Source organism: Notothenia coriiceps, unplaced genomic scaffold (assembly GCF_000735185.1).
Source record: "Notothenia coriiceps isolate Sejong01 unplaced genomic scaffold, NC01 NC01_scaffold00037246, whole genome shotgun sequence".
Lineage (NCBI taxonomy): Eukaryota > Metazoa > Chordata > Actinopteri > Perciformes > Nototheniidae > Notothenia > Notothenia coriiceps.
In genome coordinates this window covers 16,578,322-16,597,160 of record NW_011369947.1, presented here as the reverse complement: position 1 = coordinate 16,597,160, position 18,839 = coordinate 16,578,322, and the positions used below count along the sequence as shown (strand labels likewise).

General features: G+C 39.0%; 2 protein-coding genes across 4 annotated transcripts in view; one reads left to right on the top strand and one right to left on the bottom strand.

Annotated features, from left to right (window-relative positions):
• gabrg2 (gamma-aminobutyric acid type A receptor subunit gamma2) overlaps window positions 1–18,839 on the top strand; it is a 220,071-nt gene that overhangs the window by 40,895 nt on the left and 160,337 nt on the right. The gene's annotated exons all lie outside the window — the stretch shown is intronic.
• usp46 (ubiquitin specific peptidase 46) lies at window positions 156–9,034 on the bottom strand. The gene is made up of 9 exons (XM_010794977.1): window positions 8,681–9,034; window positions 6,043–6,123; window positions 5,480–5,693; window positions 3,032–3,270; window positions 2,513–2,589; window positions 2,309–2,392; window positions 2,034–2,231; window positions 1,463–1,541; window positions 156–1,346 (listed from the first exon to the last, which is right to left on the bottom strand). The coding sequence occupies exons 1-9, from the start codon at window positions 8,714–8,716 to the stop codon at window positions 1,245–1,247; spliced, it is 1,110 nt and encodes a 369-aa protein (XP_010793279.1). The 5' UTR covers window positions 8,717–9,034; the 3' UTR covers window positions 156–1,244.

Sequence of the window (18,839 nt, the reverse complement as noted above, 5' to 3'; positions counted from 1 at the left end):
TATCTATTATATCATTCCAATAACTTGTAGACTCTCATTGCACTATTCCACTTTTTTTGTTCTCACTAAAATTATTTTTATTTTTGTATTACTTTTAATATAGTATATTTGAATATTGTCTGCTTATCTGTATTATTGTGTTGCATTGTTGGAGAAGCCTGTGACCTAAGATTTTCGATGACATAATTACTCTGTAGCTATGTTAGTTTGACAATAAAGAACCTTGAACCCAAATTGTTTTTGGTGCAGTCCTATAAAAGTTGTGTAACATACACCATGTCCTTCAAATTGAGTTTAGACTATGGGTCTTAACATAAAAAGCTCTCAGAGGAGCAATATTACACAAATACCTTCATTAACTACCTTTCTGCATTACAAATAACAGTAATAAATAAGTACAAGTAGAATAAATATGACTTTTTGTTCAGAATACAAATTATAAAGATTCAGCTGACTTCAATGTGGACCAGTCTGACAGAGAAACAGATTTCCTTTCTTGTGTAGTGTAGGAGGATTAGGCTCAGGTACATTTTATGTTAATTGTGGAGTTGCAACAGCAGGAATAGTGATTCTATATTGGGCCTCTTCCTTATCAGCATTTACACCTGAAGTTTAGCTTTTGAGTTCTATCTAATTAATGCTCAGATATTGCTTCAAAGCCATTACTAATGCATGAAACCTCTCCATGAGCATTAAACAGTGTTTGTCTCCAACTTCATTCGCTTTACATGCATCAACCATGGACATAAAGCTAAACAAAGAACTAGACAGTGATGGGAAAAATAGCCCATATTAAAGGAATAACAGTGTGTGGGGGACACATGAAGACCTTATATACATAGAAATGATATAGCACCATTTTTGACAGCCTGACCCTTCACCCCATCGTGTTCCTGATAGAGAATCACCTTTGCAGATCTTCACTGAGCATCTGGAGCTCAATGTGTACGTAGAATCCATTTTGTTTCCGTCGTGCTGTTTTTTTGCTTTGGTTTTAAAGTGCAGTCCAGATGCAGGTGACTAAAAGGCAAGAAGCAAATTACAGGGGGAGAGAGAGAGAGAGAAGGATGAAGTGCAGTAAAACCCAGAGGATGGGGGTGGGACAGAGGATTGGCCCGTACATCAGAGAGGTCAGACTTGGAGAATGGGAGCAGGATGGGATGGAGATGGTGGGAGTCTGATAGGCTAAAGGTTAAAAAGAAAAATCCTATTTAGTCTCTCCTGTGTCACTGATGCAGCTCCAGTCACTCTCTGGACTGGTAGAAGAGGATATATCCCGACTCTGAGTTCTTGGAGATGTCTGAGGTAAGCCCGTAAAACTCTTCAATGGCCTGGGCATCAATTTTCTGCACAACACAGTAAGTAAGATGCTGGTAAGTGATAACAAAGAACAATAGCAAATGAACAAACAGATGAGTCAAGGACCATTGTAGCAGAACATAACATGCCGAGAGTGACGCACCTCCACAATGTCATCGTCAAACAGCAGCCAGAAGCCATGACTCTTCACTATGGTGATGTAATGGCCTCTGTTTGGACCACTGAGGAAACAAAGACAAACAGTGAGTCCCTGACGTGTGCACAAAACTCTCACTTTGAAAATACATCTGACTTCACAGATGTCACAAATATTCAATGTTGTTTAATTTGGATTTCAAGTAAATACATGTTACTTCAAAGCATTCTTAGTTTTTTCTATGAATAATTGTCCTTATTTTGGAATTCAGAATACATATTTAACTTGAGCATTTAATCATGTTTAGATCACATTTTAAAACGTGACTTTGCTTCACAATTTTGCGACGTGATTCCAAACTTGTGTTACGGGTTATGGAAGGAGGATGTCCCTTTTAATTATATAGAATAAAGAGATCATATACAACTAAACATGTATTACCCCTGCTTTTTAGAGAGAGTACCATCAGCTAAAACCATTTTCTTATGGAGATCAACAGAATTGAGACTGCAAAAGCTTGATGGAGCAAGCATTGTTTCATCTCAACACTTTACATGTGATAATTAGTATACTGTACCTGCCACAGTGAACCACCACAGCCACTAGATCGTACATGCGATCCAGGTTAACCGCATCCCCCGATGTATTGAACAGACGGAGCTCTAGGGGGAAAACTACTCGATAGGACAGCTTGGTGTAGCGGTGCAGCTGCTCCATGTACTTAAACCTCTTCAGGTGCAGGGCTAGGATCATAGGAAGCTTCTTCACGCGCATCCTGCAGAGAAACATACATGCTCAGAGAAGGGTACCATCACACATCACAGTGGTAATTCATCTCAGTGCCTTACTGACCGCTTCTGTGCTTCCTGCTTGCTGCAGCACGCCTCACAGTAGTATTTGTATTCACTGCACAAAGTCTCTGTGTTACTGAAGTCCCTAAAGGGGGGAGCATGCCACAGGAGGCTTGGTTATTAAATCTTATTCAGACCAAAAGGGAACGTGGGTCTACGGTCATCGAGTTTAACTGTGACTGAATGTATAATAAATCAACGCTACCTGAGACAGTGTGTTATGGATGTGTTCTGCTCCACATCCACAGAAAGATCCAGAAAATCTTCATCTTTGCTGCTCACCTGTCAAACAGAGAGAGACACTGAGGTAACTACACTGTCATCCTTTTTGACAGGATCAGTGAGGATAAGCCTGAAGTCCTGCAACACATCACCCACCCACCCGTCCATCCAAATACACACAAACAGTCTTTGAAATGCTGATTGTACTGAGTAGCTTTTGTCTCGGAGCACTACAGTGCCTTGGTGTTTGCAGAGGGTTGTTCAGGGCAACCCGTCCCACTCTTTGCCCATAAAACCCAGAGGACAAAGCCTACGTCAGCCCTGAGCGTGTGGCCGGAGCCCACCGGGTGTGATGTCTACCTCATTTCTGTAAAATAAAAAGGTTAATCCCTGTTTCAGACTTATTCAGGAGGGGATGTTAATTCAGTGTGACGCAGGGACAATATTAAATGTTCTACCTCTCCAGGAGAGCTCAATGGACAAACAGAGCAGAGCCACACACCGTTTCACAGTTGAGGCAGCGCGTCTCATTGGTCAGCGTGCCCTGGAAGATATCGTGAACCCACGTGGGCTCCGTCTTGTTCTCCGTGTCTGTCTCTGTGGTGACGGGGGTCCCGTTGTTCTTGAGGCGCCCGTTCTGCTTCTCCTGCTTCTTCTCCTCTTGCAGTATGTCGGCCACGGTGTTCAGCAGGTAGTTGAGGAATTCGTGGGCATCCTGTTGCATGTAGTTGTCAAACAGATCTGCAGGGAGATACAATTCATGGAGATAATTAATAGAAAAATAATGGGGATGTCCCAGGCAACTTTTTTGGCCATTGATCATGTTTCCAGCCATTTAATATTGATTATCGGCCCATACGGAGTCCAATGTTTATATTAATGTAGGGATGCAACTAAGAATTATTTAAATTAAATGAATATGCTAAACTGGTGACGTAAACACTTTCGACTGCTGATTGGTCAGAGAGAATCGCTGGAAAGGGGGCTACAACAACAAAAAAATGAACATATTTTACCGTGATTTAATTGTAATACACGTTTCAAAATGATGCCGAAGTAACAACATACTGATACCGGTTAGTAGAAACCATGAATTAATGCTTTGGCAAGTCTGCAGACAAAACGGCAGGCGAAAAACCTTTTAAAATGCGTGTGTGGAGATCGAATCGATCAGGCAAAGCTAACAAGGGTTCAAGGTTCTTTATTAGTAGCTATGTCCTAGTAGCTATACGAACATAGCTACAGTGTAGTAATGCCGATGAAAATCTTAGGTCACAGGCTTCTCCAACAGTGCAACACAAAACCCAGATAAACAGAAAAATATAGTGCAAGTAAATAGTAAATACAAAAAGAAAAATCGTTTAAAAAAGTGAAATAGTGCAAGAGAGTCTATATGCAAGTTATTGGAATATGATATATTAGGTAAATAGATCAATCATTTCTAAGTAGCAGCCAGTTGTATATGCTCCGTCCACACTCACAACAACGGCCTACAGACATAAATAAACCAGCGACTGTATTCGCCATGACACAGACAGTCTGTGGTTTGTACTCGTTTAACTTTAGTCTAGTTTCTGAACAGATATGAGGAGCTGTGAGCTCTGAGTGCTAACAGCTAACGGCTGATGTTTTGGTTTTGTGCTTCTCATTGAAGATGACGTCACTGCAGTTTTATGCAGCGTCGCTCCACCCGCCGAACAGCCGATCGCCCCCCCTACACTGTGTTACCATAGTTACTACCCCAGTAACTAAACTGTAATGGAAACGCAGCATAAAGTGAGCCTGGCCTACCAAGGCCTAACCATACCGTACTAAGCCTTGAGAGGTCCTGCAGTGGAAAAGCGCCATAACAGGGCTGAAATAGAGGGGCATGAGGCATGGCTAGAAGGGGTGATCTGTTTGGTATTTTGAGCAAAACAAATCATAGACATGTTTTTTATATATTTTTATATATAGCTGAGACCCATAATATATGCATAAAAATAGCATGATAGGAGATCTTTAAAGTATTAAGGAAATAGTGTTCTTGATTAATTATTAAAAACAACAAAATGTAAAATAATGATTTAAAATACATTCTGTAGTATTACAATACATCCACACACACTTCTGTTTCGACAGATCTGAATGTGAAAGGGGAAAGCTGAGAAGTGGGGAGTCGGAGTCGGGGAGAGAGAAAGCAGAAGGAAAAAAGTCCAGAGAGGAGGCAGCTGACCGAAGCTGGGTCCGAACAGAGATTTCATTGTTCATTCACAAAGAGCTTCCTCAATATAGACAGCAGAGAACAGTCAGCCTCTCTGTCAGCTCCGCTCTCTGAATGACCTTACCTCCAACATGCACATGCCCTTCACCTCAAATATTCAGAATACACTAAAGCCAGCACTGCTACCAACATACAATGCACCACCACAACCGCCCCCCTCTGTTTGGTTATGAACATGAATACAAGAGTGCAGATTTTCCTCTGATCCTGGGTTTTTGTTTGCAACATCTATTAACTTGGGTTATGTAAATGTATAAATGTTAGTGTTATTAGTTTCACCTTTTTCTGCCTTTCATAGTTAAACAAAAAGAAGCAGTTCAAATATGCATTGTAGTAATTTTCTAAGTGTTAAATCAAGGGATTCACTTCTAAATTCCTACTAAATATAACATCTGATTTTATGGCTTAATCCAAAAATCTAATAGTAAAATGTTGTAAATGTTCTAGTCATAATTTTCCTATCCACCTTTTTGACTGTAAACCCCTTTTTCCTCGTGCATGTCATTTCTTTTTACGATTTAATCTTTCACTATACTGCATATCATAAAGTTGCACCTTCTTTAAATGTAAGGCCTATTTATTGCTACCACCTGTGTGAAGATGGTGTCGACATAAGGCTTAGTAAAAAAACATTTGATTAGGTTTTCAGTTCCTATAAGATTTCCTTTACACCATCTGGGCTCTCACCGTTCTCTTTCCGTAGGCGGGAGATGAACTTCTTGGGCGGGATGACGCCCACTTTCTTCTTCTGCGTGGCAATAGAGTGGAAGAGGTCAGCCAGGCATGTGAGCAGGTTCTCCTTCTTCTTCTGCTGGGCTTTGTAAGACAGCACGTTCTCCCGGAAAGGCCGGCAGAAGTAGAGAGCCTGTAGCACTGAGTTACAGTAACATGTGTTTCCAAACTGCAGGAAGGAAAAAGCAGACACATTCAAAGATGAGGACCAAAAGGTATTTTCTTCCGTCTGTTTTTCTTTTAGATTATTGTTTGAACTAGCTGGTGAAAAAATACCGAATTGGTCAAATGTTTTTTAACAACTTGGCAAACATGTAAGGTGTTGAGAAAAGTGTGTGTTTACATGAATGTGATATTACAGACACAGAACATCCCTATGTTGGGCAACAGGCTCATAGACAACACCCTCACCGTCACATGACTCACTGAAGTCCCGTGGCAGTTTGTTTTGAAAGATGACACCAATGTTTTCTGGCAAAGCCCTTTGTTAATGTATGAGAGGCTTTAGTGATACTCACATTGACCAATCCGAAGTAGTGTTCATTGATTGGGAACTGCTCTGGGCCGATGTCTTTCTCCAGAGCAGAGGCATTGGTGCCCTGAAAGACAAAACATAAGACATGAAAACATGAGGGTGTTTTTGTTATCAGTTCTTCAACACCATCATCTCTCTTATCATTCAGTTCATATGGAAAGTAACGAGGCCAGAATGAAAGCCTGATTTGTTTAATGTAGTCTATGTACATACAGCCAAATGAATTATGTAAATGTTGGGAAGTCAACAAGCACCAACTGGTAACTGAGGGTTTAAAACTACATGCAGCATAATTGATCAAATGATCCTCTTTGCCACATTTCACTGTATCAGTTTCTTCAAGAATGTTGTAGCTCATCTCGATGCCTTTTCTCAAAACCCCCAAAACCTTCCCGTCAAAGTAGAAAAAGGATATGTCCTATATAAGTAGACCCATGTGAAAGGTCAAGAATATACAACCCCTGATTGCGGAGGCTCACCACTTATCTCTGGTCGGAGCCTTTTCACTTGTCAGAGCTCAAAGCTTTTCCAAATGAACCAAAGCTTTGTTTCGCGAACACAGAAGACAATTTAGTTTGGGGACGGCTTTGACTTTCAATGACTTTCATTTCTCCCTGTCAAAGCGGACAGTGAATACCTCTTTGTCTGATTTACCACGTCGAGTCTGAAAACAAGTCCATGTACTGTACCCATACAAACTGACTCTTTCCTTGTGGGACGTATTATAATGCAAACAACATGACCTTTATATTACATGTCTGGAGAGAGATATTGGTAATGCAACCCAAGTGGACCTGAAAGTCTATTCAAATCAATGCAAAACAAACTCCGAATAACTCCTGGTGCCACATTTTGAAATGTGAGCCGTTCGTGATAAACAGCAGGAAGTGGCATCATTTATTTCAAGGACAAAAATACTTTGTTTAAAAAACAAACAACCTATGCACTTTGGAAGAACTTGAACTTTGTTGGCAAAGCGGAAGACGCTGTGAAGAATCAAGACACCAACACACTTTCGTCCCTTGCTTTGTATCGCTTATTACTTTGTAAAGTTGGACACTTACAAAGCCTCACCTTCTGTATCGAGTGGATACATTTTTCTATGTGCATTTAAAAGTCTGAGAGTCCTTGGGTAACATATTTCAAATAGTCAAAGTAATACATGACAATGGAATAATTGTGTTTGCACTCAGGGGTTTTAGAGCTGGATAAACAGACTATAAGCAGAAAACTACATTTCTTATATTCAAAATATAACCATGATTCTTTTTATTTGTGTCTTTTACGCTCAAATAATTCAATAAAAGAATGTGGGAGAAAAAACCATTTTAGTCAATAAGCCATTTATTGTACTAGCAGTATACTAAAAACTGCAATAAAGGAACTGGTTACTCAGTACTATGTGTTTATTGAGTGCAAGAGATATTATTATTGCGATATTAAACAATGTAACGGCATATCCAATGATAGCTATTGAAGGTTTGTTATGAAGAGAAATACAAATATAGCTAGAGTTCAAACCACTAATACATCATACGTCTTTTTTTTCTTTTCAGTTGTCTACGATGGTAAACTAAATATATATGGGTTCCGGCCCGGGACTGTTAGTTGGGTCAAAAACAATTTAAAGAGGTTTCTTGGTCTCATTTAAACTAATGAGCATTTTCAATAAGAACAAAAACCAAGATAATGGTTTCTTATTTTCTTTGTCATAAATGGTAGAAAACCAAAGTATACATCATCTTGTGGTGTGGGAAACTATTACAAGTCTCTCATTTTGTAAACAGCACATTTATTTGATTAAATCATAGAATAAAGCAGTTAGAGTCCTCCTAACAAGAAGATTATATGTATGATCTTAAGCATACAACTCAGCCCTACCACTAACAGAAGCTAACTTATTGTACAACAAAACACTGGCTGTAGTGTAGGGGACACAAGCTGCATCCTTTCAATTACAGTACCACTTGTATTAACTGTTAATACGACAAATATCCACACAAGATGAGTTCATTCAACATTCACTTGTGTTTAGCAGTGCTGTAACACTTCTTCAGGAGGCATATCTTTACCAATGTGTCTGTTAAACTCACAATAAACCCAAATATATAAAACTTGTTGTGCTTGGGATGCTGGGTAATAACTCTTTGTTGTGGGGGCTATTAATGCAGGGCAGCACTGCAGGCTCCTGACATTAGTATCCCGAGTCTCAATGAAGGGTCGGCTCTCTGCAACTGGATGTCAGCAGCTCTCTGCAGCCGCAACACATTATGCAATCACAACAAGCTGTCAAAGGCAGAGCAATGCTTCATTCGCCTGTCAATCATCGCTGACAGCTTTGCAAATGTACATTGTCTCTCAGCAGGATGCAAAAACAACGAAGCAGCTGTGTGTAAAGCTCTCCAAAATGAATATGAAGGATGAGATGCAGGCCCGTCTGAGCACCGACACCTGATAAAACTCTGAATCCTGGTATCTGTTACATGCATGTGCATCTCCCCCCTGCACGTGTGTGACTGCAGGAGGGGGGGCGCGACTAACCCATGAACATCATTACACACCAGGAACACAGTGGCTGCAGGCAAATCGATAGCAACACGCATAACCAGCAAGGTACTCACCATATTACAAATGGAGGCGATGTTTCTGACAGTCATTTAGTTTACAGTGTGCCCCTCGCCGCCATCTTTATAAAATAAACATGATTTGAGAGCAAGCCGACGCTGAGAAATGAAGTTAAATCGCAGCCGCGGCTGGAGGCCAGACTGCAACCCCAAGCGTCAGAAAGAGAGAGAGACGCGGAGCAGCATGCAGCAGCACGGAGCTGAACCTCAGAGACACGGATTCATCCTCACACACATCCCATAAACACCTGGAACCCGTTAATGCATGGGTGGATGGTGGACAGACGAAGTTGCAGGCAGCAGGTTGTTAGCAACGAGCAGCAAACAAGAGTGATGTGTGTAAGGAAGCGGTAGCCCCGCCCACACGAGCTGAACTCCGGAGCTGATTGGCTCAGATGTACTGGGTTTGATTGACAGGATCACAAAACCACAACCAGACTTGTATAATAATGTTTGGATGAGCTGCAACCAATCAGCAGCAAGGGTTTGACGCAATGGTGTGAGGGAATTGTAGTTAATTTCTGAGCTAGGTTTAAAGAGATTTTGTAGGCTGTTGTAATGCAAGATGTTCTGTAAAGATATAAAGTGATCAATTACGTATTCTTTACAATTGATCATGTTATAAATACATAGATTATTTAGTTTATACATTTCAGAAAATACTGAAAAATGTAACTATCCTGTAGTTTGAGCCAAGGTTTTGTCTTCAAATTAATTATGAATTAACATTTAATATCATTTTAATGAAAGAGGTCTAAACTTATAAAGATAGATGAGTCAAAAGACAGTTTGAGTCCTTCACTCCCTATAATCTAAATTGGTTGCTTCTCTCCTTAGCACCTTTTTGCTTCTGAAAAAAACAACAATTGTTTGTAAGAGAAGGAATGTGTATATTTGTATATTTTGTATATTGTAAATTCCCAAACAAAAGACAATCTAATCAATAAAACTGTTGGGCACTTGTCATCATTCTTTACATTTTGTAAACTAAATAACTAATTAATCAATTTGCAGGTATTCTCCACTCAAACCACCAATTAGCTGACCATAAAGTAAGTGTCCCCTCTGCAGGGGTCCCGGGGCCCTCAGGACACTCTCATTTATCACTGTCTTTGTTAGTGCTTTCACAACAATCTCCTTGCAATTATCTCCTTAGAATTTACATGTGAACTAAAAGAAAGGAAAACAACAAATAATTATGATTAACATACTTCAAAAGGAACAGGAAAGCAGAGAGAGATAAAAACTATTCACAGTAAAACAAATAACAGAATGACAGGGTTGCCAGTTTGAGGCATGGAGGATGGGAACGTTTCATTGTTCATCAGACGTTTGATATGCGCCATTGGTTTATTTAGACATTTGTTGATTGACGTTTTCTCGCGGGGAATGTATGAATACTTCTGATTGGCAGGGAAACAATTACATAGGGTGGAAGCTTATTTATACAGAACAGACCCAGACTTCATTTACATTTCATTATAGTCTGTGTTAATGGGGCACTGGTTGAAGCTGCTCTTTTCCTGACTCTACTGCTTTTAATGTCCTTATGTGCTTTCTGATGGACGTGGATAATGTCTTCATTGTAAAAACGTTTAAGTTTAACATATGATAAACTTTCATTGTCACCCAGCAACAAAAATAGGTTTGATAACAGCTTCTGTACATCTGCTGAGTCTTGTTGATAACATCTGTTTTATCTTTCTTTTCAGGCTGTGCAGGTCAGTTTATGTGTTGACAGGAGGCTTCAGATGAAAAGCAAAGGTGGGAGAATTAACTCTGTTTATATGAAGTTTTAATCTCTCTCATCCAGTGTGTGATTGCCTCCATGTTTGGATTGAGTTGACAGGACTTTTGTTTCCACAGCACGGTTTTTCATCAGCCAGCAGGTGAACCTCAGAGGACCTTCTCTGCTCAGTGGTTCAGATCAGAAGTGAGGGGGGTTGTTTTGATTTCTATGAGGGTGCACGTGCACTACACACAGGCAGACAAACATAGAGAAAAAAAATAAAACAAGCTCAGAAAATGTTTCCAGTAAACGAGGCTGCCTTCATGACTTCCTGTAGTTCAGAAAAAAGAGGGGAATGAATAATGCACCATTTCTGTACCTCAGAGAAAATAACCCTGCGAACATAATCTGATTCACTGCAGCCTGGAGACATTTGGTACAGGCTTTTGAAAAACATTGCAGAACAGCTTGTCTTTTTCACTCCATCACAGTTGGTATACAGTACATTCCACAGTTTGGATGTGAATCATACATCTTTGTAAAACTGCATAAAACATTCAGTTTTGAAGTGTTAAATGTTATCATGCTGCATTGTTTGAAGTGAAACATGCATGCATTGTTTTAACTTTGTATTACCTTTGCTTATCACTCTTGCTTTCAAAATGTACAATGCCATACTGGTAATCTGAGGCTTCAGTTCACACAGCATCTTTTTATTTATTTTATGCAGTTTGTTTTAGTTTTTTGTTTACGAAGTTATCCAATGCTTTTTTGAACAATGAACATGATACAAGGGAGGCGTGTGGTGCAGTGGCTTGAGCGTTGGTGTTCGGATCAGGGGGTCACAGGTTCAAACCCCACTGCAGTCAGCATGTCGTTGTGTCCCTGGGCAAGACACTTCACCCCAAATTACTCCTGTGGGGATTGCCCACAGTATTGAATGTGTAAGTGTCTTTGGATAAAAGCATCTACTGTAACAAGTAACATGTAATGTAATACCCTTCAGGGAAATTGGAAACAAGTGTGTGTTAACTTGATTTTATTTGATTGCATCTCTTGTTTCAATAGTGGGAAGAACCTCTTGTCTATTGGGTGAGCTCAATATTGGAAAAGTATTGTGGTAGAAATATAATAGCACCTTGGGGGAAGTGTTGTGTTATAAAGACATAATGACCAGATTTGTCAAATGTAGAACACTTTCTCCCAGAGAAGCTTCCAGAAAAGTCTGCTCATGTCAGAGTCATTACCACATTCCTCCAGCACGTAAATGCTCTGCATAATCAAACTGTATCTTGACCTTTAATCATGAATAACTTGAATCCAATCAGACAAGGCATCATGTAACATTCCTCATTTTGCACTCATTAAAACCTTTTAAAATAGACATTGCCTGTGTTTTATCAAAGGAGGTGAGGGGGAAAACAGCAAGAACTTGGCTACAACAGAGAGAACAGGAAGGAGAGGATGCATTATTAGTTATTATTAGCACAGAAACACATTTCGGCTCACATAATGGCTTTAGTACACGCTGTTCCAAATGTTCTGTACCCCTGCGTCTATAAACAATGAGACAGAGTAAGTGAGGGACTGGCACTAGGTTCTATTTGGATGAACAGCAGACTCAACGATATATTGACAGATTGGCACGCTGGGCATCTGTTCTCTTTGTCATTAGTGACCAAACAGGGAACACAGAGAACTCATAACAAAGAAGTAAGACACAGGAAATGATAAACCTGTTCTTGATTGATTATTTTAATCAGCTGATTCATTGTTGCATGTGCAAAAAGGCCGGAAATATAGTTTACCCTGATAACAATAAACTACCCTTAAAGTGAGAGCTGATTATACATATCAATTGTGAATATAAAGACTGATAATGTTTAGGAATTTGCTCCAAACTATTATGAAACCTTAGCAACAATTTCAGCCTTGTGTCGACGTGGAAGTCTGCACCAGCTGAATGTTTCAATCTTTCTCCAATCTTCTCTGTAAAACCACTCAAGCTGCTCGGGGTCTGTGCACCCTGCAGGAGTCTTTAAATCTTCTTCAATTTAATGTTATAACAAATTAAGACATGGAAAACTCAGAATATGAATATTTATTGTATAGGCAATAGTAAAATAAATGCAATTGTGTCCCAGAGCCCAGTGGGATGTCTTGACATTTCCAACTAACAGTCAAAATTAGTACAAAATAATACAAAAAAGGGAGAAAAATTGAAAATCTCAACTTTGACGTCAGAACCATTTAATGCTTGATATTTTCGTTAAAAAAAAAATGTAATCAATTAATAACTGTTGATTTATTCACTTACTCTACTCCAGATTGTTTCTTCATCTCTTCTTGTTGCTCTCTCAAGCTGTATGTTTATACTGTATACACATTTTTTCCACATAACATATATATATATTTCTTATTTTAGCTTCAAGTCTTATGTGTATCTTGCAAATAAGTACATTGGGAGCAAATTGAAAAACCCAGTCCATTTGCCTCCTCAAATATACATGAACATTTAAGCTGAAATGGGATTTTGAAAGTTCAGGTGTCAGAACAAAAGCATATCAAATAGCACATTTTATAATAACAAAATCCTAAAAAACACACATGTTCACACAGAAATGTTCATTTAGGTTCGCAGCGACCTCCCTCTATTGTCCGCCTGAAATATCCCAAAATGCACCTGTTCTGCTCCAGAAACACTTCCAGTAGGTAGACAGCGACAACCGCACAAAAGCCGCTTTGTTCTGGTTTCACTAAGCAGGGAGCAGAGGAGTTCACTGTGACCACCTGACACAGGCAAATGTTAGCCTTTGAGTGAGTGCATGTCATTTAGTCGGTTACTCATAATGCAACCAAATCGATGTAAATCAGTGTCAGTGGATAATAGTGTTTGTCTGGTTATATAAAGCATTAGCCTACTTTTATATGATAATATCCCATAATCACATAAGGAGAGGTTTGCAATCAGGCCATAAATGATTCTGATACTCAAATAGTACCTGTTACAGTTTTTATTTAAATACTAAAGGTGAATGCACATCACGTGACTTTCAATTTTGAACTAAGAGAATCAAATGAAACATAAGAGAACGTGCAGAGAACAAATGCTACAGACCTTTTAGCTTAAATGGGAAGCGATCCAGAAAATGTGTTTGCCATTTATAAGACAACATCCTGCCACACATACACACACGTGTGCACATGTACCATACCCCCTGCATATTTTCCTCATCTCTTTAGCAGCTCCAGAATCCTGAGCAGCCGTTATTCTCCTGTGAAGGCTCACTAGCATCTTGTCCAGATCATGGCCCGCAACAATAGATCTGTTTGTACGACTGGATGTCTACAGTGATGGCTGCAGAAAGCCCTGGAGCCTGACTCACTTTCCAGTCCTGTGAACAGCATTAATTCACTCTGCCAGGTGCTTGGGAGACTGGAGGTCTGCTAGGTGAAAGTACAGCAGCCTTTATCTGCCTTTACTCAGCACAGGCTAATGCTTGAGGTTCGGATTGTAGCTGAGTAAAGGACCTTGAGAGGTTTTGTTTTGTAGAAGAACAGAACAATACAAGTACAAAAGTGTATATGGATAAAGATGCGCAGTACCTCTAGATTTTTTAACAGCAACCGAGCAAAAGTATAAAGTCTTAACTTACTTGTTACTCATCCCAGTTAAATCTGCTGTGTCTTTAAACAACTCAAAATCCACACTCTAGCATGATATTCAACATTAAATGAATATAAAAATAAGAAATGAGGTATTCAATCCGCCTGTTTTTCTTTGCATACATGAAGTGCTTGACTTATCATCGACAACGGAAGCCACTACAGCATGAAACATCAGACCAGGAGACTCTGATGTTCCTATAATGAATACATGAAACAAACACAATGATGTTTCTGTGGGTTTTTTCATGTCGTTTTCGTCCGTTTATGCTCTCTTAATACGATACGATATTACTTTATTAGTTAATAACATTTTTACTCTTTTTCTGCAGTAATTTAACTACGTCACCACCACACTTCCGGCCCTTGCTAAGGTAACATGTACCTGAGTCGATCAATTAAAACAGAAACACTGAACCGTTATCAATCCTCTCACTTCTTCTACGACAGCAAACAAGCCAACCCACCACTTTTCAAGTAAAAGACTGTGACTAAGATGCCGTAGAGAGAGGCGACCTTGAAGGAGATCAGTCTCAGTCTGCCTCTGAACCAGTAATATACGTAAATGCTGAACTTGTCAACCCTTACTGTATGTTACTTTAACATTTTGCCAAGTAATACATTACTTCCTAACACTGCCTAACAGTGGCCTCAAATCCCCCAGATGTCCACCTGAGGTTTTAAGTCAGTGAGCCAAGAGGAAATTTAGGGGATTTGGGGCCCTTTAAAAAAATCTGGCAGTGTAACTTTAAACACACACACTTTCTTTCTTTCTGTAATCATGCAAGAAAAACACATTTGATTAATATCATTTAGTGTATTTCTGAATGCAATAATCATGCACAGAAATCTCGTTTTCTGCAGGATGTTGAGCTCCTCTGTGGATGCATCATTTAAAAAAAAGATCTGTGAATAGTTCAAAAATATCCATCAAAATAAATTGCTGCGCTTTCCTTGAGTTTTTTGTGTGAGCCAAACCAGTCGAATCTACCACAGAAGAGGAGACTATTTTGCTTTTCCAACATGCATTTACTTTATTTACATCACAATAATAACACAAATCCCAGCAAACATTAAGACAGCTGGACAAATAAACCAAGCCCAATGCTACAATGACCAATCGTGTGTAATCTTACACATACACACAAGAGTAGACTAGCTAAAATGTTAATGCAGGCACTATCATTTAGATAATGCATACATTATAATAAATGATTATGCATACATTATAATAAATGATGATAACAATAATAAAATAAATTATAAATGATGTTTGTGAGAGATCCTTAGTTTATCAGTTTGGTCAGTAAAACTACTTAAATGTCATAGCAATGCAAATCTTGATATTTTTCTACAATTACAAGGCCTTTAAATGTTTTCTTTTAGTCACCTATTTGTGTTTTTGATGTGTGATGCATTCAGAAGAGACGGCTCTCTTTGCATGTATTTGGTGGTCTAATGAAGGTGCATCAAGAGGCACATTATTTTGTGTTACCCCACCTTCATGATGTCTGACGCACGTCATTCTCCTTTTATTGTACTACCAATGTTCACGTGCAGTACAGTGTGTACCTTTCAAGGACACTAACACGTGTGTGTGTTCTTCTTCTTACTCAGTGGCAACCTAATGACCCAGATACCCCACAACACCTTCCTGCAGCAGACATCATTTAATTATGTGTTGCTNCTGTAAAAGCGCTAACAAATTAAATCTATTATTATTATTATAAAAGGACTTGTAGTTTTTAAAGATATTACTGATTTTCTTTGAATATAAGAATGTAAATACTGAGTCTGAAATAGTATAGCAATATGCTGTAAAATTATGTGAAAACATGAATAAAACTACACATCTTCAGATGTTGTACATTCATAAGTGTCCTACACTAATAATACAAAGTTATTATAGCTGTGTGTACCTTGTGTGCACCGCCTAGTGGTTAAAGCACGTTATTTAATTATTGTTTTTATGTGTTATATCTGATGAAAAAAATATTAACCTAAGTGGTTTTGTTCCATTTCAAACAGCTGTTTGACGCTCGGCGTAACCTTGGCGCACTGCCACTCCAACATCCAATCCCAGCGCTTGAAGATTAATCACGGGGACTGTAGTCCTAAACGATAGCTGGGGATTATGGGTAGTGTAGTGTCTTCGGCCATCCTAAACTCCTAGAGGCCNAGCAAGACCTTTGGAAAAAACTGGAAGAAAAATGCCGCCCCGAAAAATGAATACTTGCACGTGGGATCATAGAATATATCAGCCAATTAAACAAATCTTCAATTTCTCTTCACACAAAATACGTCTCCTTACAGTATCAAAACACTAAATTCGCTGACTTTTACAATTTTCGATCTTAAATTTCGTGATAGGTTTATAAATTTACCAACATAACGGTGCAAAGCTGAATATAAAAGGACTTGTAGTTTTTAAGATCATTACTCGTTTTTCTTGAATATAAGAATGTAAATACTGAGTCTGAAATAATATAGCAATATGCTGTAAAATTATGTGAAAACATGAATAAAACTACACATCTTCAGATGTTATACATACATAAGTGTCCTACACTAATAATAAAAGTTATTATGGCTGTGATATAATATATAACTAATAGCAATATTGTAACCATTAAGAAAAGCCAACTGCATTAAAAAAACAGTTAACAAACACTAGGTAAAGTATTTTTCCTTCAGTAATGAAGATGTAATTCCAATGTAGACACACTTGGGCTTGCTGTTCTGTCTGTTACGCTGAGCCATGCATTGTCTGGAATGTAAAAGGGACGAAGAAGAAGTGAAATGACGTACTTCCACATGAAAACATTCCCAGTTAAACATGCAAAATAAATCGCTAAATAAAAAGATAAAACACTGGCATGTAATTTACATTAGAATAAATAGAATGGTTTTGAATAATGGATGAGAGTAAAATCTACGTCACTTTACAGTCCCGCCCACTTTTGGGTAAATCAACGCTGTCATTTCAGCGGCGATCAAGCCTGAAGCCACATAGCTCTTCTTTTACTGTCCTTTGTTCTTAGAGGAAGTACAGAAAAATGTAACTCTGGATTTGTTTTAATGTTTGAGGCGCAATAAACGACACAGCAGCTTTTTGGCATGTTAAAACTATTATTTTCTGCCTCGCTCATGAGAGTAACAGCTGGCGAAATTACAGCCTCGCCTACCTAATTTTAATTTAACCATATATCGAGCCCGATTCTTGATTTCAAATGTGTGCTCTAAAATGATATTTATTATAAATGATTATTATCATTATTATAAGCAAGACAATAAATGGCAAAGATATGTAGAAAATAAACGTATTTAAGTCACGTTCATAACAAACGTAACGTGGGAGTATCTATGCACGCAAAACTCGGCCTCAGTTCTCTATGGGAATGGTTAGCGTATCTATTGCACGCATTTCTAATGTGTAAAGTCGTGCCATTTGTAGGCTACGCAGACTGAAGAGAGTGGGTTGCATAAAGAAGTAGCATAGTACAGTAACATTTAGAAAGTGCTAAAAAGGCTTTTCACCCGATAGGCTACCTTTTTCCGCATTAGACCCACAAAAGTCAAACTGGAAATGCTCCCAACCCTTATAAGGCATTTTGAGAATGTGGCCGGAACATTTAGACTGAGAACTGATTTATTCCCGTTTTACATCATGTGTTCTCAAAGGTATTTTGCCTCTGTAACTAAGTCGAGACTCTGTTGTTGTTGTTGTTGTTGTTGTTAAAAATACCTTGAACCAAGGTTCTGAGCAAGGTTTGGTAAACTTTTGATGCCTCTGACAGTGACAGCCACATAATTACATATCCAGCAGCCATGAATCCTGAGTTTAACAGCCACACTGCGAATCAAAGGAAGTTCACTGCAGAAAGTCAGTGATAGAGACAGGTTGCAGCGAGAAAAGCAACCACTGACTTCTGACAGGAAACTCAAGACTTATGGCAATACATACAACCCACACAAAAATAAATGTTTGTTACCTATACACCTTTATGTCACAGAGGAAGATTTAACTCTTATGATTAGCGAGCTGTAAACGTAGTTTCCACAACCACATTTTCCTACCATGCTTATGCATCTGCGTTTAACATTACTTTTTAGTCAGTAACGGGGGGTTATGTATTGTAACCCTAGTTCTACAAGCACAGGCTTCTACTAGACTCTATGGGTACTACTCTCAGTTGTATAAACGTAGCCAGCCAATCAGGGGGAGCCTACCTGAATGCGCGGGCAGGCTCACAGTTTGCAGCTACACCTAGGGATGGGTACCGAGCCCCGGTATTAAACGGGCCCCGGGGCTGAATTATTAAAGACCGTGGTACTGTTAGGCTCCTCTTTTTATCAGTACTGGAGACATGTAAAAAAAATATATATATGTATTATTGCTACACAAACATTATATTGCAGTTTTAGTGTTGCCAACTCCGTTTCTAATATGCAAAAAGCATGCAAAATGTGTCTTTTTAGTATTTTCGATCTTTCCAACCCAGGCGAGAGATCTCTCTCCCCCGCCTGCTTGCAAGGGGGCGGGGCAATTTACACACACGCAGCTGCTACATGCAGCAACACACACACACGGAGGAGATGGTGGAGAGANAAAATTACAGGCCTCTCATCTTTTTAAGTGGGAGAACTTGCACAATTGGTGGCTGACTAAATACTTTTTTGCCCCACTGTATACAGGTGAGTTGATAAAACATGGGGAATACAATTGCACTTCCGCTTGTACTTCAACTTATAAAGAAACGC

Coding starts and splice junctions, on each gene's coding strand:
- usp46 (XM_010794977.1), bottom strand. CDS start 8,716: ATGACTGTCAGAAACATCGCCTCCATTTGTAATATG. Junction 3,271..5,479: donor CCGCCTACGGAAAGAGAACG/GTGAGAGCCCAG, acceptor ATCTCCCTGCAG/ATCTGTTTGACAACTACATG. Junction 2,232..2,308: donor AAGCAGGAAGCACAGAAGCG/GTCAGTAAGGCA, acceptor GTTTCTCTGCAG/GATGCGCGTGAAGAAGCTTC.